Source organism: Chelonoidis abingdonii, chromosome 1 (genome assembly GCF_003597395.2).
Source record: "Chelonoidis abingdonii isolate Lonesome George chromosome 1, CheloAbing_2.0, whole genome shotgun sequence".
Taxonomy (NCBI): domain Eukaryota; kingdom Metazoa; phylum Chordata; order Testudines; family Testudinidae; genus Chelonoidis; species Chelonoidis abingdonii.
In genome coordinates, this window is record NC_133769.1 from 350,011,877 (window position 1) to 350,033,596 (window position 21,720).

General features: G+C 39.9%; 1 protein-coding gene across 1 annotated transcript in view; it reads right to left on the bottom strand.

Moving 5' to 3' along the window:
• Positions 1 to 21,720, bottom strand: part of LOC116818087 (putative N-acetylated-alpha-linked acidic dipeptidase) — a 60,451-nt gene that overhangs the window by 22,116 nt on the left and 16,615 nt on the right. The window contains exons 5-8 of the mRNA XM_032768739.2: positions 10,678 to 10,803; positions 8,485 to 8,671; positions 7,283 to 7,376; positions 1,030 to 1,128 (exon numbers count right to left, since the gene is read on the bottom strand). Of these exons, the coding sequence (XP_032624630.1) occupies positions 1,030 to 1,128; positions 7,283 to 7,376; positions 8,485 to 8,671; positions 10,678 to 10,803 (506 nt within the window). The remainder of the gene's footprint in view (positions 1 to 1,029; positions 1,129 to 7,282; positions 7,377 to 8,484; positions 8,672 to 10,677; positions 10,804 to 21,720) is intronic.

Genomic DNA, 21,720 nt, shown 5'->3' on the forward strand with positions numbered 1-21,720 from the left:
TTGGTGCTATGATTTATGCTGGTAACGTGCTATTTATACTGGTTGGTGCTATGATTTATGCTGGCAACAGACTAAAAGCTCTGAACTTAGAATAATGTTCTGGTAGCAGCTGTTTTTAAAGTTGGGAGGGAGAAAGGAGAAATAACATATTTTATAAATATTTTATTAAAAAATCTAGAGGTTGGTTCCTCTGTCACTTAACCAGTGTAACTCCAGGGTAACTCTACTGCAGAGAATGGAATCACAGGGCTGGAAGTCAGTGAGGCATCAGGCCCCAGAACATCAGGACACATTCTAAGTTGTATCACAAAAGTGACTTTTGTTCACTTATGTACCAGCCAACGTAAAGGGCAGCATCCGACACTCAGTACAGTCCTGTATTTCTTTAATCTCATTTTCCTGATGATTTGACTATAGGAGGAGGAAGAGGCCAAGTGGTTCATCTGAGGTCATTACAATAGTTCAGCCTGAATGAGAACTCCAGGATTCATGTGGCTTCTAGCCGTTGACTGTAATTCAGTAGATCATGTGACCTCAGTCATAGCCACCTGAAGCAAAAATGAGGCCTTGTAATTTAAGGAATGATGCATTACATTAGAATTTTCAGAACAATGTAAATTGGAGATTAATATTGTCCTTATTTTATATGATGCAACAAAATAGTCCCAAAGCTGAAGACAGATTAGTTCAAAATAGACGAGAGAAACTTTTATTGTGAGGCCTTCAACTCAGCCCTGATTGATCGGAGAGTTTGCTAAGATCCGGAAACGTTTCAATTGAATTTGGGTCACGGATTGCTTGAACCTTTAACAATGTATGAATTTGCATTAAAACCAGGAGACACTCAGCTGATGTTTTGCTTGGAGCTCACTTTAGCCCAGAAACAACGCCATATGCCCTGACACCAAGGAAAAACTTGCAATGACCCCCAAATGTCACAACTTGCAAAGCTCTAGTTCAGATATTTCGCTAACTGTTGTTATATTTACCCTATCTATTAAAATTTGTTTTATGTAATGCAAAACTGACCTTGTGGAGTAATGGCTCATGAAACCAGGACCAATGTTGTAAGACACATTCAGGCTTCCTTTCCAACTGCTGTCTGGTGGGGCAGGTCCTCCCATGTCACTGTTATAAAAAAATCTGTTTTTTATTATTTATTATTTGTATAAGTGTAGGGCCTAGGAATTCCAGTCATGGACCAAGCCTCTACTGCGCTAAGCACAGTACAAAACTCCCCAGACCTTACCTCAAGAAGTTTACCATCTAAGCTGTATAACAAAAAAATGTATTGAATAGGCTTCTAAAATGGAAGGGAATTGGATTGGATGATTCAAGTGATCTTTTCTTGCACCACTGCCTATGGGCTAGATCCTGGTCTCAGTTACACCCTTGTAAATCCAGATTAACTCCATGTATTTGCATCAGTGGAACGACATCAGAATTGGATACACTAAGCTGACGCTTTGGCTATTCAATTTAAATTATATTTCAGTAATACACATGGACTTGTGATGAATCTAGTTTATTTAGCTTCAAAACGTGCCAGGGTCTTGAAAAAACATAGATTAAGACCACTCTTTCTTCTAAATAGAGAACAATCTAAAGCCCCAAACTAAGTTAATAAAAATCAGTGCCTGCTTAGCTGTCTGTGTGAATGCTGTCTGTGTGAATAGGTGCCCTTTTAAATATTGATATATTTTGCTAAGTGCTTATAAGAATTGGGGTAATCTTCAGGGTCTATGAATGTCAGAAGCTGGCCCTGATTCTGGCATTCTGGCCCCAAATCAGCATAACACTTAAGTATGTACTTTATTTTAAGCATCTGTATAAATTCATCCACATTCAGCAAAGCCATTAAGCATATACTTTATGCCCAGGAGCCTCTAGGATGAGATAATCTATGGAAAATGCATTTTTTTATAAATAGGAAGAACTAGGCACTCTGATCTTTATATAATAAATAAGAACCAAATGTCTATTGAGGATGTATGTTTCATATATGTTTTAAAACCAACTCTCTAGATATTTACAACTCAATTAAAGGCAAAATTACTAGTTGTGCTACATTGCCAACTATTGACTGGCTCATCCGATCATAAAAAGACAGTTTCAAACTCACATCACCTTTTTATGAACTAAGCATGACATTTTGTGGGAAAGTGATTTGAGAATACAGTATTCCTTAGTAGATTGGCCTGAAATATGTGCTTACACTAGGACCATATCGGTGAAAGCCAGGCATAGACTGATTTTTAAACCTCATCCAAAGGGACTAATTGTGCCCTCTTATGCAGGTAGACAGCTCCTATTTGCTTCAGGGAAGGTCATGCACATACAGCTAGGGGAATAATTCAGCGCAGGAAGAATGCCTAAAATAAATGTAAAGTTATATGTAAACCCGAGATTGGCAATATCATGCACATTGTCTGGAATTGCCAAAAGTTTTGGATTTGTGTAGCTTTTAACATTGTATCTCAGATGGCTTAAACAGATGTAAAATCAAATATGTTGGACTTTCCCTGTCAGAAGCTAGGAGTTGTATTGTGTTACTAGAGAAAAGAAACTATTATAACAACAAATTAACGCCCAGCCGATGTACAAAACAGAAAAGCAAAACGATAAATGTGTGGGATTTCCAAAAGCAGTAATGTGACATTGAGGCCTACGTCCCACTGAAAGTCAATGGACACTAAGTCACTTAGACACCTCTGACATTTGTTTCAAAAGAGAAGGACGTGAAAAAAGTTTATGTTGCTGATTCAAAACTTTTTTTAAAAAATGTCTTTCCATGCTTCCATTATGACAAACCAAATACCCAAGAGTTACTACAACTGGATGTAGGGGGAAGAGGGAGGGGGAAGGGAGCACACAACTTTACAGTGGCTCCAGGATTTTCTTGTCAGCCTTGCCCATAATGACCGTAATGTTCTAATTTTTCAAATACTCTTGCCAAGGTATTTGTGAATGTGATCTTTGACCTTTTTGTTCAACACTGAAGACTAGCTTATTTCTGGCTCAGATGAAGATTTCTGCAAGAGGGGGAGAGGGAGGTGAGAGAGAGAGAAAATAACTTTTGTAGAGCAGGGAAATAGAAGAAAGAAAAAGACTGAAGAACTTGTACCAGAACACAGTGTCCCCTTCGTCACTGCTCACTAGAATGATCTCTGATGCACAACCAAGTTGCAAGCTATTGTTTTAAGGTTACTTACGCTTAAATTTCACAGATTAATTTTCATAAAGCTTGTAAGACAGACAGGTCCACAGACTTTTTATACATACACTGTAAACTGTTTGGGGCATGGACATTGTTCACCTTTATTGTCCTGATCCTAAATGGGCTTATGCACATGAGTCCTTTTATGTGAATCGATCCAGTGAGTTCAACAGTTATTTATGTACATAAAGTTACTGTGTCTGTTTGCAGGATTGGGGCTTTTTAACACAATACACAGCACCATCAGACTCTGAGCACTATCATCAATATTAAATAATTAGGGCTGTCAAGCGATTAAAAAATTGTGATTAATCGCATGATTAAAAATTTATCACAATTGTGCAATTAATCACACTGTTATCCAAAAATATTTAAATAAATGGTATTCTATTATTGTTTATTTTCTACATTTTCAAATATATTGATTTCAATTAAACAGAATACAGTGTACAGTGCTCACTTTATATTCATTTGTATTACAGATATTTGCACTGTAAAAAACAAAAGAAATGGTATATTTTTCCATTCACCTAATACAAGTACTGTAGTGCAATCTGTTTATAATGAAAGTTGAACTTACAAATGTAGAATTATGTACAAAAAATAACTGCCCTCAAAAATAAAACAATGTAAAACTTTAGAACATACAAGACCACTCAGTCCTACTTCAGCCAATCATCAGACGAACAAGTTTGGGTACAATTTGCAGGAGATAATGCTGCCCACGTCTTGTTTACAATGTCACCTGAAAATGAGAACAGGCATTCGCATGGCACTGTTGTAGCTGGCATCGCAAGATATTTATGTGCCAGATGCGCTAAAGATTCATATGCCCCTTCAGGCTTCAACCACCATTCCAGAGGACATGCGTCCATGCTGATGACGGGTTCTGTTGACAATATCCAAAGAAGTGCGACTAGGCATATGTTCATTTCATCATCATTAGTCAGATGCCACCGCAGAAAGTTGATTTTCTTTTTTATGACTCGGGTTCTGTTAGTTTCTGCATGGAGTGTTGCTCTTTTAAATCTGAAAGCATGCTCCATACTAGTCCCTCTCATATTGGAAGGCTTCAGATCTTAAACCTTGGGTAGAGTGGTGTATCAATCCTTAGAATCTCATTGGTACCATTCTTTGCATTTGTCAAATCTACTGTGAAAGTGTTTCTAAATATAAATATGTGCGGGTCATCCTCCGAGACTACTATAACATGAAATATATGGCAGAATGCAGGTAAAACAGAACAGGGGACATACAATCTCCCCAGAAGTTCAGTCACAATTTAGTAACACATGCTGAAAGCTTGCTCTCTGAATGTGGCCGCAGCGTGAAGGGCATATGAATGTTAGCTATCTGGCACGTAATACGTGCAACAATGGCTACAAAAGTGCCAATGCGAATGCCTGTTTTCCCTTTCAGGTGACATTGTAAAAGCAGCAGTCACGAGTATCTTCCTGTAATGTACAAACTGTGTTGTTTTAGCACTTGCTTGAAAGAAGTAGCTAGTGGACTCTAAAGTTTACATGTTTTGTTTTTGCAGTGCAGTCGTATGTAACAAAAAACCCTACTTGTAGCTAACATTTCACACTAAATGACATTGCACCTACACGTATGTTGAGGGAATTTAAATATAATAGTTTTCATTGTTCCCGTGAAGTCATTATTGTTACGATGGCTGGCTGGCATTTAAGTATCCAGAAAAATAGTTGGTGGAAAGGACTCTACGACTTCATTGTTTGCTGTGTTGTATAAGAACAGGAAACTTTTATAAGAATTATATATATGTTTGAAATTGGGACAAATAGATTCATATTAAACAACCATCCGTCTCTCCTATCGACCACTTCCTGGGAGTATATAGTTTCCTAAATCTAGCTGCACGCGCGCAATCCATCGCACTCCCATGATCGATATGTGTGTACCCTGAACATCTCGTTGGAAATCTGCTAAATTATCGAGTAATTTTTTTTTTTAGTTAATCGCATGAGTGTACTGCAATTTAATTGACAACCCTATATAATGATAATATTAAAAAGTAATATACCACACATCTACAAACATTCTAAGAAAGCAAAAAGCTATCATTAAACTCACCCAGCAACCTGGCCTCAGGCATGTAATGAGTATGACTGTCCTACAGAATATATTTTGACGTAAACAGAATCTGATGGTCATGGCTTTGTGTAAAAGTATCAGGAGGTGGTAGCATGTGTTAGGTCTGAATTCTGTAAAACAGCTAGCTCTTGTGGCACCTTATAGACTAACAAGACGTTTTGGACGCGTGGCTTTCGTGGTAGTGTGTACCACTCAGATCAGATGATGTACCGGGAAAATTTCCAGGGCAGGTATGTATCATTGCTAGAAGCAAGTAGAGATACGAGGTTAGTTCAATCAGGGAGGACTGGGTCCCTGTTCTAGAGTCTGAGGTGTGAAACCAAGGAAGGAGACAATGGTTCTGTTAGCTTGGCAAGCCATTCACGTCTTTGTTCACCCGAGCTGATGGTGCGTTCAATTGCGCCAGATCATGACTGAGTTCCAGCAGTTCTCTTTGAAGTTCTCGTCCTGAAGTTTTTTTGCTGCAGATGGCCACCTTAAGGTTGCTTAGTGTGCCAGGGAGGCTTGAAGTGCTCTTATACAGGTTATTGTATTCCATCCCTAATATCTTGATTGTGTCCATTTTATCCTTTTCTGTAGAGACTGTCCAGCAACTGCAACGCACATAGTAGCTCTAGCTCGAACCAATCCATGCACAAACCCGATGCCAACTCTGCCACATATCTACACGGCGATACCATCACAGGACTAACCAAATCAGCCAACCATCACCGGTTCATTCACCTGCACGTCCACCATGTAATATACGCATCATATGCCAGCAATGCCCCTCTGCTATGTACATCGGCCAAACTGGACAGTCTCTACAGAAAAGATAAATGGACACAATCGACATTAGGAATGGCAATATTACAAAAACCTGTAGGAGAGCTCTTCACACTCCCTGGCCACACGTATAGCAGACCTGAAGGTGGCCATCTGCCAGCAAAAAACTTCAGGACCAGACTTCAAAGAGAAACTGCTGAGCTCTAATCCAACGTAATTGTTAGTCTATAAGGTGCCACAGGTTCTCTGCTGCTTTTGCTGAGCTTCAATTCCATCTGCAAATTGTGACACCTCAGCTCAGGGTGAACAAAGACTGTGAATGACTTGCCACACTAAGAACCAGTTTCTCCTTCCTTGGTTTCACACCTCAACTGCTAGAACGGGCCTCATCCTCCCTGATTGATAACCGTGATTCAGCTGCTTGTATGCACACTAAATATCTGCCCATGGAAATTCCACTACAGTTCATCTGACGAAGATGGGTATTACCCAGAAAGTTCATAATCCAAAACGTCTGTTAGTCTATAAGGTGCCACAAGATTCTCTGCTGCCTTTAGCTTTGTGTAATTGCACATAGAGTACAACTAACGTGAAAGGTTTAGTCTGGAAGTTAACAATAAATGAGTCTTGCCTTACAAGAAGGTAAGAAATTTGCTAAATGAATGAGAAATGCTAGATGAACACTGGGTCCCAAGTTTTGGCTTGTTGGCATCATTTCACATTTAGCTGATTTAATACACTGTAAAAGAGTGCCTATATCTAGCAGTGCGGGGATGGCACACAGCTCCTTACCCATCCTCCAGACATGAGAGAGAAATGTTTCACAGGTGAATGGTTGATTCATTTGGGGGTATCACCTCCCAAAAGCAGGTGACTTGACAGCCCTGCTAATTATTACACTTTGATTACTTATTCAAATTAAGGTACATTTTATAGCTTCAGTAAAACATTTATTTGTTTTGATTTATTTAAAATGCTCTGGGCTCATACCCAACATACACTAACAATCTAATAAAATGCTTCCTTACGTTTTTTTTTCCTGGAAGTCCCAATAATAGCAAACAAGCTACTTTAGTAAATGTGCCAGAGGAACAGTATAAATTATTTTCTCTCCTTCTTTCACATACCTCCGTGGATTTCACAAGACATTCTGATGAAGCTTCCCCTTGTCTTCCATTTACTTACCGTAATAACTTTTCAGCATCATTGTACCCAATGGGATGGACTGGAAGTTTCGGAAGACCTACAGCCCTGGCTTCTTCATATCGATAGGTGTACTCTGGAGGTATAAGGTTGGTGTTTATTTTAGCTGACTTTTAAGGGTGAGTCATACAACATGTAGCACAGCACTACATAGAAGTGAGGAATAATTATTCTCTTGTGCTAAAAATGAGGCTGAGATTTCTACAAGAACGCTGTTCTCTACGTGACATAAATACAGTTTCAGAGAGACCTCAACTCATTCTTCTTGGGTGTCCACAACCCTGCATCCCATTGTGTGTGTTGTGTGTGCAAAATTCCCACGTCTGGAAACCATTTCTGAATACAGTTCCTTTGTAGGATGTCTGAGAGAAGGATTTCCTTAACATGGGAGTGGGAGGAACTCTGGCTGGGGGGTAAAGGGCATACAGGGCTTTCATGCAGAGAATATCATTGGATCTAGTGCAGGGACGGTGGCTCATCTCCTGCTTTCTCCCCACTATCTTTTCCTGCTGCACTGAGAGGAACCACAGTAGGGCTGGGAGGAGAGATGGCCACAAGCAGCTCTACAGGGAAGTGCGGCCCCAACAAAGGGCCAAGTGACTGAAAGGGAAACAGACCCAGTCTTTTAGAGCTGCAGAGCTAATGATACCTCCACTTCATGGGGATTATGCAAGTGGGATTGGGCCACCCATAGGGTGCAGAAATGAAGGGGAACAGACAGAAGGTTTAATACATATATCTGTATAAACACACAGACACATATATAACCCTAACAAAACATGTGCATGTTGCCCTGTGACAGCTGGCTCCAGTAAGCTAGCTGTTGTACCAGCACAGAGGGTCTCCCCTCCCAGTCCAGTATTGGGCTGTTAAACATAGAGTCATAACCTCAGTGTTGTTCCCCCATTCAGACTCTTCTCTCCAATGCAGCACACTCTGAATCCTCTGACAGCATCCTGCTCCCTCTTGTGGGTCCCATGCAGCAGCACTCTGTGAAGGAGGAGCCCAAAGCTGCCTCCTCCATGCAATGGCAATTACAGATGGGTTTATATACAACTGCTCCAAAGGAATGAGGAATGTCCTGTCACACTCTCCCACTTTTCCTGAGACCAGACCCCTTTGGGACCACCTGGCTCTCACCAGAGCTTGGGACATGGCAATGGCTTCTTCTCAACTCCACTCACCTTTTGCTGGATAACCTGGCGTGAGAGGATCCCCTGCCCCGTTCAGATTTAACACATTCCCGCGCTGGGCTCCACCTCCAGGAAGGTTCCACCCATTTGGAAAGGAATCTACTCCAGGGGCGCAGTAGTCATCAGGGTCTGAATACAGAATAACTCCCTTGGCACCAACCAGCTCAGCATTCTTAACCTAAAAAGCATATCCCGTTTCCTTATTCAGTCCTTGATAGATTGACACCAATGTATGAATTCTCCAGGCCATGGTCCCAAAGCAAGAGGAGGGTACCTGGCATTTCACAGAATAGACTCTTTTTGATTCTTTGCATTGAGGGAACTGATTAAAGCATTATCCCCTTTTAGATTCCTCAAAGGAGGGCTGAAAATGATGACAAGTCCTAGGACAGGAATCTCATTTATTACCATTCTGGCATTGTAAAGGGTCATAAATTATATTAACACCTAATTTAAGGCCCCTTGACACTACCCAAGTGACTTAAAGGGATTTTAGTGTAAATAAGTAACCGGCCCATAATTATTCTCATGTCATGCAATTTTCTGGCAGCCAGTAGGTTCAGTATCCAGCATGTGCATAAAGGACTTGGTGCTACTTAGAATCCTCAGCAGGAGATATGTGCAATAATATGGAAACACCACTCACAGCGTACTACTGTACCAAGCGTGATTCTAGTTTGTTTCCTGTCCCCCAGACAAAAACAAGCAGCTGCTTACTGAAATATTCAGTGCACAATATAAAAATCTGACAAGTGTTAATACAACCTGAAATCTGAGTTGCTAAGTGAACGCTTTACACTGAATGCCTCCGGGGGCGGGGAGGGAGGGGGTTTCAGAATCGTAAACCATACAAGACAGAAAAATGTACAGCTCCAGGATTTGAATCTGCCCTTTGCTTGAACATGTACATGAAGCCAAAGACTAACTGATTGTCTTTAGGCTTACAGGGGCATTAGATCAGCTCTGTCCTGTTTTGACAAAGGGAAGGGTTTTCATATCGGTGTTTCTGGCAAACAAAATCAGTGTTTAACTCTGGCCCACAGATAGTGATTTGAGATACTACAGATCTCATTTTGGCTTCTTAATCTATTTTGCTGCAGGTAACACAGATCAACATAGTAACGGAGTGGCAAATAATCTTCAACTGAGATTGTAAGGTCCAGATATTTTAGTCAAAACTTATCATAGCCATGCCCAGGACATACAATATTTGCCTTCATCTTATATCCTATGGGACTGTATAAGCAAACTAAATATAATCTACCAATGGAATTCACTTGACCAGATATATATTGTCTAATTTGTCAGTAGGAATGCAGCATTTCCAACAAGTACAAGAATGAATTTGTGTTGCTCCTTTTAGTGACAATAAGTCCATGGTATTCTCAAGCCTCAGGGGTGCTGCATGCCACAGAGGAATACTACAAAACATGGGAATCTTCTCACTTTTCATGAGCCTTTCCCATTCAGCTGGATTCTTGGCCACTTGGTGTTCTAAAAACAATTCAGCAATATAGACTATTACTTATATTATCTTTCACTTATGAAAATGACACAAGTCAGTTGTCCCCTCAATGGGCAGAAAATATACCTCAAGAGAATATCACAAATCTAGGTATCCCTATTAAAAGATTCAGCATTTGGATTGCCTGGTTAACTGAAAACTGTGCAAAATTACATGTAAGGTCTAATCCAATTCAAATAGAAGTCAATTGGATTTTTAAGAGAAATATGATCACAGACATATACAGGCTTTCTACTGACTATGGGCCTAATTGAGGAAAGCATTCCTGTTCAAGAAAGCTTTTAAACATGTGCTAAATCAGGGCCTAAAGTATTTGAGGAAATCTATAGGTGGGTTTTTTTAAACTAAAAAACCCTCTGTTGGGCTAATCCCTGCCCAATTTGGGGAAATCTTTAAACTGAAACATGTTAGATACATTTTAAAGAACAGTTGAATCTGTAAAAATGAGCAATTCTAAACAAATGTATTAATTATTTATACTGCCATAGATGTGCTTGTATATATCTCCTACTCAGGAACCATCTTTTGAGCATAGTTTGATAAACACCTCAATTATGCTAAGATCGCCAAAAGATTCTAAATATGGCCATCAGTTCCGGAGAAGGCCTATCTTAAGCACAACCTGAGAATAGAGATCAATGATAGAGTAGATACATTACCTTATTTCCTCTGAAGATTTTCCCATATCTGGCAATGACAATCTTTCCAGTACAGTTAATTCCCATCTCTCTCTCCAGTTTGAAAAAGTCTTCAATACGGCCATAGTTGACGTACACCAACTCACCCTAGTAGAAGAGAGGCACTGTGAGAACGGGGATATCAGTGAGCATAAGAAAAGAGACGTGCTCTAATAAGGGGGCAATCGGGGAGCAAGGAACTCAAGTTAAAACCCTGGGTCTGATGTGGGATTAAGGAACCGAAGTCTGCAAGCTGCTTGAGCACCTTTATCTCCCATTGGCTTAAATGGGAGTTGAGGGTGCTCAGAACCTCACAACGGGAGATAAAGGTGCTCAAGCAGCTTGAAGACTCAGGCTCTTTATCTTCCTGATCCTGTGCCCACTAAGTCAATAGAAAAGCTTCCATTAACTGCCGTAGTACAGGATTGAAACCCCACCAGTTTACCCATCTGTAAATCGGGGACAGTAATACCTAGCTACTTCAAAGGGATGTTGGGCATATTAATTAATGAATACTTGAAGATTAAAAGTACAGCATAAGCATTTCTAGGTATTACTTTTACTAAGGCAATGCTTTTGGCCTTGCTTTAGTAATTAAAGCACACTCTCACAATGATGTTAGAGGACATTAGTTCTGTGGGTGGGTTAATAAAATGCTTGAAATCTTTGTCCCAAAGCTATTGGAACATTGCACCAACTCATTCTTTTCAATGAACTCAAGAATAACATGGATCTGCTACAACTCTGTTAATAGCAGATCCATTGTATTCTTGCGCTTACAGAAAATGAGTAGTCGGTGCAATTCTCCAGCAGCTCTGAGGCCATTTGTAAGTGGGGTTATGGCAAAATAGATACAGTATTATTTATTCTGGATGTGCTGTAAATCTTTGTCATCATTAGGGCTTGGTCTACACTGAAAAGTTATATAGGCATAACTGCACTGGTCAGGGGTGTGAAAAAAACCTACCCCTCTAACTGACATAATTATGCAAACAAAACCCACAGTGTAGAAGCAGCTATGTTAGTGGAAGAGTGCTTCTGTTGACATAGCTAATATGATTTGAGAGGTGGTGTTCCTATTGAAAAACTCCTTCTATTGACGTAGGCTGCATAGATGCTAGGAGGCTGTGCCAGTACAGACTCCACAGTGTAGACACAGATTGTGTCAATATGAGTTCTCTTACACATATTTTGAAAGACCGAATGGCATGTTAGTTTACTACTACTATGCTCCAACGCCCCAGTTGGGCACAGGATACTAAGTGCTGTACAAATACTGCCCCAAACTGCTTACAATCCAATGAGACACCAAAGTCAGTGTGACAAACAACAGGATGGAAGGGATTAGAGAGGACTCAGGTGACCATTCTATATTATTTCTGTAATTTTAGCAGTGTGACGGGCAGATTTCAGACAAGTATAAAAACACTAGGCCAGAACTTTGGCTGGTGTACATGGGCATAACTCCAATGAAGTCAATGGAGCTATAACTCTCACCAGCTGAGGACCTGGTCCTTGGTTACTGCCTGAAAATCATTGTCCAGATAGATGTCACACAAATGTAGCAACAAAGGAAGGAAGATACCACAATGATGGAACACTGGACTGGATGGGACCTACTGGGTCATCGAGTCCAATCCCCTGCTGTTACAAGCAACCCCATCATATAATCCCATTCACAAATTTATCTAGTTCCATCTTTAAAGCCAGGTAAGTTTCTTGCCCCCATTACTCCTTTTGAAGGCTATTCTAGAACCCTACTCCTGATTAGAAATCTACTAATTTACAGACTAAATTTACTCCTGGTGAATTTATATTCATATGTTCTTGTGCCAACAGGGTCCTTCCCTCCCTCATGTTTATCCTCCACGATCTACCTATAGCAGTGTTTCTCAAAACAGGGGTCGCCGCTTGTGTAGGAAAAGCCCCTGGCAGGCCGGGCCAGTTTGTTTACTTGCCCCGTCTGCAGGACCGGCCGATTGTGGCTCCCACTGGCTGCGGTTCACTGTTCCAGGCCAATGGGAGCTGCTGAAAGCGGTGCGGGCCAAGGGACATACTGGCCATCGCTTCCAGCAACTCCCATTGGCTTGCAGCAGCAAACCGCGGCCAGTGGGAGACGCAATCGGCCGGACCTGCAGACGCAGCAGGTAAACAACCCGGCCCAGTCCGGCCCACCAGGGGCTTTCCCTACACAAGCGGCGACCCCAGTTTGAGAAACACTGACATATAGCAAACAATTATATACCCACTGATTTTTTGTTTTGCTTGGTTAAACAATGGGCTTTTTTTTTAATTATTGGGCTTATGAATACTTCACTGAGGAGAGGACCAGGGTTTGCAAGCCTTATGGAAGAAGTACATATATTGGGAGGCACTAAGGATCCCTCGAGGAGGTTCCTTGCATAGGAGACAGCTTGGATGCAAGAGTGGGAGAAGAACATGAAGGGGATGCCAAGTTGGGAATCTTGGATGGAATGAAATGGGTGAGTAGGGGAATCAGAGAACGACAGAGTAGAGAGGGAAGAGGAACTCGGTTATGTAGAGCCTTGAAGGCAAGGACATAGTGCTCGAGTTCTAGGTGGAGAGTGAGGGGAAACCAATCAAGGGTCTCAATGTGGTCAGAGAACTGAAAAAGGAAGATGATTTGGGTGACAACTTTTCAGGTAGATTGAATGGGATGAAGGGGACTGTCAGGAAGCCCAAAGAGAACTTTACAGTAACTGAGTTGAGGTATAGCCAAGGTCTATCGGCACAAGAGTTTTGTTGATGGGAATGGAGAGGAACTGGTGGATTTGGAGGATTTTGTACTCTTTCCCCAGCCCCTTTTTCACCCATGAAAGGGCAATTAGACAGGAAAAGAGAAACTCTGAATGAAGTAACTGTACTAGTTGCAAGCAGAGTTGGCTGAAATGTTACCGGAGTTTATGTGATGAAAACACTAAAGAACCCTACATCTTGACAAAAAAATTGGGAAGGTGCTGAACTAGCAAGAGAACTAGTTGGAATTCTTTGATTTTTCTACAAATTTTAATACTATTTTAACAAAATATTCATGAATATTTTACCATCTTTTCAAGCAAAATTTATAGCTGCATCCTGCCAATTCAGCCACTCACAGGCTGGTTTTCTACACTTTCATATAAAAATAATCCTTTGTATTTACATTTCTTCCAATAGTTAAATCACTTTCATTGAATCAGAATCATGTGGTGGCGTGGTTGAACCTGAGAGTTTGGGAATATGGTCTCCTATTTGCTACTCTATATACAAGTGTTTGTGAACAATGGTATCTATTTTGAATCTGTTGCCATCCTAGCAGCATAAATAAATACACCTGAACACAGAATGGCAGATTTTTCTAATCTTTCACATTCAGAAATACTCTTGGAGCTTGGGTTTTTAATGAGCTATTTAGTTACTGGAAGAACATATATAATGAATTATCTGTATACATTACTGTGCATATGAACAGTTATTTTTCCCTTTAATTCCAAAAAGGTACTACAGTGCAATCTCTCAACTTGAGCACTGTATAATGTAGCATGTATTAAATGTATTGGTATATGATTTAACCATATCTTGCCACCACCCTTTTTAAACAGCAGAAAGGAATGGCCCAATGGGCCATTGGTAGAGAGGCATCAGCCAGAATCTGTGTCTGGGCTGATTTCAAGGCAGTAACAGACCTTTTAAGGTCATCACTTCGTTGTAGGTTTAGCATTTTAAAATAAATAAATGAATGCAATAATTGTTTTTCTCTTGCATTGCAATTTGATGTTCGTGTTCAAATGTTCTGTGTAAATCAATTCTGTTTTGTGTGTGAATGAGAAATGTGTGTTTAAAAAAAAAATAAAAATGTAAAGGCCATCACCAAACCAAATGTTCTAGAAAGGAACCAAAAACAGACAAGAGCACCAGAAAATTACAACACATCCCTATTAAAATGTCAAAAAAGGACAAATTAACAACTCTAAAATAAAACAGGCACCTATGGGGACAAAACAGCTGTAATCAAAACCAGCCTAGGGTAACTCCCTACAAAACTTAATAAAAAAACAAAATATAAAGTAAAAAGAACAATTTTAAAAAAAACAAGCACTCATCAAACAATTAATTACCGCATGACCGTGCAAAACTCATTGGTTCCAATAAAAAAAAAAATCACTATATAAACAAGGTGCTGTGCCATGAAACTTTGGGTTCATCCTGCCAAGACTTCTCTAGAGCATCATGTCGTGACCGAGAAAACCCGGCTCTTACCTACTGTGATCAACATAGCTGGCCACTGGATTGATCTGGACTGGTAACTATAACATCGACCGGCGGGACAGTATGTGTGTGATTAAATTCATATGTTAATTGCTGTATCTTCAATAAACACAGTGTATTGCCTTTTCCCCTGAAAAAGATCCCATGTGCTTCTTATAAACAAAACAGCCTGTCTTTAGAGCCCTGCATAGATTCAAAAATGTGGATCCACATCCGATCCACATCCACCAGGATCAACCCACAAAATGCTAGCCATCTTTTACCTGCATCTGCATCCACACCCACAGCAGCAAGCCATCTCACAAAGGCTAGCGATGGGGGTGGGGGGTGTGAAAGGGAAGCAAGGAGGGGGCGAGTCTTGCAGCGATGAGGCAGCATGAGGGTGGAAACTACTCCATACAAAGAGAGGACTCTACTTAAGCCAAACACAATGGGCCAGATCTTCAGCTGCTGTAAACCGGTGATGCTCTATTGAAGTGAGTGGAGCTGATTTACACCTGCTTGAGGCTGTGGCCTGGTTTGTTCAGACCAAACGATATGTCCCTATGAAGATGATTTTTTGTAACAGCTTTCTGAAACCCTACCATGGGCTTGCGTTTCCACGTGCTTTCACCAGTGTAAGTCATAGGGAACTCCACTGAAGTCAGAGTAACATTGGAGTCAAACCACTATAAGTGAGATGAGAATCTGGTCCATTCTCTCATCATTATTTCTATAGAATATCTTCAAAGATTTGTACAGAATCTCCAATTTATACATCTCCATATTTGTCAGCCAATACAAAAATGCTGATTTGTGTGCGTTTATAACTGGAGAGCTATAATTATACCAATTAACGGCAGCCTGCTAGGTTTCCACAATCAGGGAAATTGTTTTACAGTGAACGGATAAGCCAAGTCACCATATGAGTTAAAATGTGTTGTTAAAACCTTTTCATACAATTCTATAGCTTTTCATGTTTATGAATTCCTTGATTAAGCAAAGGTAATCACTGCAACATGCAGACACAATCCCATTTTTTAAGAAATACAATCAGGAAAATTAAATGCAATAAAGAGTCACTTATTTGAACGCTCAGGCATCTCTGAGACATTACTCAAAAATACATTATAGGATGGTATTTCTTTATGAAAAATCCCAGCTTTATCTTTCAGTAACCCCACTGGGAGTCACACAGCTACTGTAGATCCCCGCAGAACACTGTGATAATTTACACCAGAACTTGCTAGTAACAGAATGAAATTGCCAGTGTTTATAGCGATGTCACTTCAAAAACGCACAAAATTATGCAAATGGTAAGAATTCAGTGTGAACTCTGTAGTAAAATCCTGAAAGACTCTTTCAATTTAATTGCAGGGCTCATGGGTTTGGCAGATGCCCTCTACGCTACCTGCTTGTCTATTCAGTGTCTGATTCCTCCCCGCCTTTCCTGACTGGGACTACTTGTGTAGTAAAATATTATTCATGGTGAGTAAAGGTGGCAGAACTGGATCGTCAATGATGCTGATGGAAGTACTCCAGATTTACACCAGCATACACAAGTGCAGAATTTGGCCCAATGTGTCCTCACATCACTGCTTTGCCTGTTTTCCATTAAAGATTTCTATTTGATATCCAAAACAATTTAGAACACTCTTCTTATTTAGTAAGAACACAGATGGATACAATAATAACAAAAATGAAGGAGGCTATCCACAGGTCCTGATATCTGTTCTTAAAATCAAGGAGAGCAGGGTAGGATCAAGGCATAGGTATAACTTGCAGCTCCTGGAGTTACTTGGTGGTGTCAGAATCTTAGTTTTAATTTAAAAATGAAATAAGGTCCCAATATCAGAAGATTAAATTACATACCTCCACTGAAGACAACAGTGGGATTTACCCCCAGCCGCACATCTGGCCTTGTGTTTTCATCCTTCATGATTACAAAGATTTGTTGAAAATGTGAGCCCAGAATAGCCAACACAGTGGTGTCCACCTGAGTCTTCAGAGAAGAGCTGTAAACTAGCCTATTCATTTGAATGAGTTCCAAACTCTGAAACTTGCTGCTCTTGGAGCACTCCCTCCAATACTATCCTCACAGAGGACTCTAGGTGTGTTTAGGCCCTCACTGGTCTCATTCCATCATAGTACTTTGGCAGGGGTGGGAGGGGGTTGTTTGCAAGTGCCCCACATGCAGAATCCCCTGCTTGGGTGGGTGGGAGCTGTGTTCAACAGGTTTTAGATTAGGTCTTTCAATTCCAGTTTTCTTTGTGTGCTTTCAGACAGGCTACAGTGGAGCCTTTATTATGTTTCCTGCTGGTCAGCATCTGCACTGTTAGGGGGTTTAATATTTTTCTCTTATCCTTCCTACTGTGATTCCATTAAATACACCAAGTAAAAAGTAAACAGGCTGATTTTCAGTACTATTTACATCTGGGATTATGCAAATTTCAGGGACTAACTGCTTTCTGATGTAAATCTAGAACTACTTAATTTAAATTAATGGACATACACTGGTGTAAATACACATGTATTTTGGACCCATAGCCTTGAATTCATTTAAATGGCTGATTTCTCTCTTCCCCACTTCTTTTTTTAAAAGTTTCTGCTGTGAAGTACCTTAGGGTTTCTTTGGAGGGGGAGGTTTGTAATGGTCTCTGTTAAATTTATGATGCCACATGCTGTAATGAGCATTCCCCTACATTCCAAATGATGCTAACTGTGGATTTGAAGCAAATTCTTTTTACAGAAACAAAGAAAATCACTTTGGAACATTATACAATCAAACAGTTTCCTTGTGATAACCAGGAGTCAAGTTGAGTCTAACTGTGGTATGTTGCTTCCTGGTCATATGGGTGGGGGGCTCAAATTGTTACGGGTGCAGCATATTTTTCAAATGGTTTGTGCTTTTTAAAAACACTCCATTGCTTTTGTCCATGAGGAGTCTCGTTAAAAACAGTTCTCATGTTGGATGTTTGGGAGCAAAGAAAAAAAATCCACATGCAATTTTACTTTAGTAAGACCCATGTCTACTTGGACTCCTGGCTCCTTCAAAAGATTGTTATTTTTTCTATAAAATGAACTTTCATATGTAACAAAACTAGGGCTTTCAGTAATACCACTGGGAATCGCACAGCGAGTGTAGATCCCTTCAGAACACTGTGATGATATCATAGTATTACAAGCAAGTTCCAGTGTAAATTATAGAAATGGCACTTCAGAAATGTGCAAAATTATGCAAACGGCAGGAACTCATTATGGACTCTGTTCTAAAGTCTTGCAAGACTCTTTAAATGTAATGGCAGAGCTCATGGGTTTGGCAGGTACCCTCGACCCTACCTGTTTGCAAATTCAGTGTTTGGTTCTGCTAGCCTTTCCCGTCTGGATTTTTTGTCTGAATAACTACATCTACATTAGGGCTTTTGCCAGCATAGCTATTTCTCTAAGAGGTGCAATCCCTTTCCACCCCTGTCCCCATTCCTAACTGACATAGCTATGCTAGAATACTCAGGTAGGCCCAATTCTGCTGTGCTGCTGAGGTAGGACATATCCTCTCTCATGAATAGTCATACTGATGAAAGATTAATTAGTAGCCTCTAATGACCCAAAGATGAAAATGGCCTACTAGGTCATCTAACCCTCACATGACTAGTATACTTATATTTTTCAATCTTTTGTCCAGTTCAATTTTAAATATCCCATGGGGGATTGTTCCACAATCCCAACTAGATCATGCTGTTACGAATTTTTTTTGCTGATGTTCACCCTCAAGTTATTTTTCTTAATTAATGAAATTACTCTTAGTTGTAGTAAGATTAAGTCCTCAAACATAAGCCCTTATCCGAGGCCTGATATAAGGCCTAAGGCCTGAACTAAAGTATTGGCAGGGCTGGCTGAACCGTTTTTGCCACCCCAAGGGGAGGGGAAAAAAAGCTGTGATTGGCACTTATACCACTGCTGCTTCATTCTTCGGTGGCAAGTCCCTCAGTCCCTCTCGGAGGGAAGGACCTGCTGCCGAATTGCCGCCAAAGAGCCGGATGTGCCGCCCCTTCCCATTGGCCGCCCCAAGCACCTGCTTGCTGTGCTGGTGCCTGGACCCAGCCCTGACATTGGTCAAGATTTTGCTAACATAAAGCAAAGTTAAGCTGTGAGCCAGAGGCAGGTCCTGCTCACAGAAGCTGGCAAGAAAATAGCTGATGTTGCACAAATTAATAATAATAAAAAAAATAATAATTGGAGGCATACCAATCTCTTAGAACTGGAAGGGACTTTGAAAGGTCATTGAGTCCAGCCCCCTGCCTTCACTAGCAGGACCAAGTACTGATTTTTGCCCCAGATTCCTAAGTGGCCTCCTCAAGGCTTGAGCTCACAACCCTAGATTTAGTAGGCCAATACTCAAACCACTGAGCTATCCCTCCCCCCCTAAAAATACATACCTAAAAAATACTGAACACTGGAGATATAAACATATGCCTTGATGGTACCAGAACACTCCAATACTTGCACATTCCATACAGATAACAAAGGACAGGGTCAAAAGGGTAATATGACGGATAGAGTTGTTTTGTTCGAACCAATACGTACTAGCTGCAAGGCAGCACCTTACTACACAGAAGGGTTGTACCTTACTACGTAGGGGGGTTGCACCTCAATACAACAGGAGTGATACATAACTTGTTTGCACCTGTGTGTAAGAGTGCACCCCTGATTGGATGTCTTTGTCTGCCTAGGGGCAGTGGAGAGTCCTATTATTGACTGAGCCGGTCCATTGTCCGAGGGCACATATTCATAGTATGTCCTGTAGAGTCTGCAGGAAACTATTACTGTGCTTCCTTTGATAATAAACCTGGCCGGGTGCCTTTGTACCTTATCAGAGTCTGTGGTCACTGGGGGTTCTCTCGCGGTCTGCTGTGACAGCGATCTGCAGAGCTGGGGCAGCACACAGAGGGAACACATGCATGCAGCCGACTCTTATCAACATTGAACAGAGCAGAGCACCACATCGGTAGTATCTGACATTAGTTGTACCCCTTTGCAGCACCTCTCTGAAGTGGTCAGTTTTACACTCTTTCAAATGTTTGTAGACAATTATCACCTAACAGATCTTTATAGGTTTTTCTATGGTTTTATAGGTTTTTCTATGCTAATATAACTAATATATTTATATTTTTTATAATATAAAATATATATAATATATTTATATTTTTTATAATATAAAATATATATAATAAATATAAAATATTTAATATATTTATATTTATATTTAACTAATATATTTATAGAGTTATTCATTTCAATTATCACCTAACAGATCTTTATAGGTTTTTCTATGGTTTTATAGGTTTTTCTATGGTGTCCATCACTGTGAAACATAACATAAGAAACATAATAACAGCAGTACTGGGTCAGACCAAAGGTCTTAACCAAAGGTCTTAAACTCTGTTACAGTCCTGTTGAATCTAAGCCCTAGCAATTAGAGACAGCGTGATGTGTTTGCAAACAAAAGCTTTGCCTATGCTGGAAAAGTAAGTGGTATTTTAAAATGTGCTAACTAATATATTTATAGAGTTATTCATTTCAATTATCACCTAACAGATCTTTATAGGTTTTTCTATGGTTTTATAGGTTTTTCTATGGTGTCCATCACTGTGAAACATAACATAAGAAACATAATAACAGCAGTACTGGGTCAGACCAAAGGTCTTAACCAAAGGTCTTAAACTCTGTTACAGTCCTGTTGAATCTAAGCCCTAGCAATTAGAGACAGCGTGATGTGTTTGCAAACAAAAGCTTTGCCTATGCTGGAAAAGTAAGTGGTATTTTAAAATGTGCTAACTAATATATTTATAGAGTTATTCATTTCAAGGTCAGAAGAGGGCCACTGCATCATCTAGTCTGAACTCCTGCACAATACAGCCACAGGACTTCACCAAGTGGTTCCAGCATCAAACCCATATATTTAACTGATGTTGTCAGCTCTTGTGATTTTACCTTGGTTCTTGGATAGTTGGTGTTACTTAATGCACCACCTCCCAGATAAGTGATTTTGTAAAAAATAATAATAATAATAATAATAAAAATCAGCTTTCATTTTAAAAAAAAATAAGTTTCTGGCCCTCATGATTATGGAGAAAAGCTGCAGAATGTGACCTGAGTGCATTCAAAAGGCTGAAAACCAGAAGCCAAATAAAAATCCCAATTTAAAAAAAAAAATCTTATGATTTTTAAACCAATCTGATATTTTCTTTCGTCACCTGACTCCTTTGCTGTTGGTAATTAGAGCTGAGTGAATAATTGATTTGTTTGATTTGAACCAAAATGATTTTTTTTTTTATTTTCATAAAATTGGAACATTTTGAAATGAAAAAAAATCGAAATGAAATGTTTTAAAATATTTAAAATACTTCATTTCCACTTTAGATTTTTTTTCCAGAAGCTATTTGTTGAATTTGACTCAAACTCACTAAGAATTTCAGACTCCAAAATGGATTTTTCAGCAGAATTTCTATTCCTCCAAAATCTTCACCCAGCTTTATTGGCCAACCTGTTAACACCACTCAGAACCTAGTGCAGACAAAGACAGTCATGTTTAAAAATGTGACTGGTCACGGCACTAAGTGATGCTTAGAAACACAACAGATTTAAAAACACTGCTCATTTTCCAAGAACAGATAACAGCAATTCTCACCCCTTCCCTATGCCTATTCTATATACTTCAGTATTTTCTTTTCTTGTCTAGTATTTCCTCTCTTCAAACCTCATAAGATGTAGGATGCT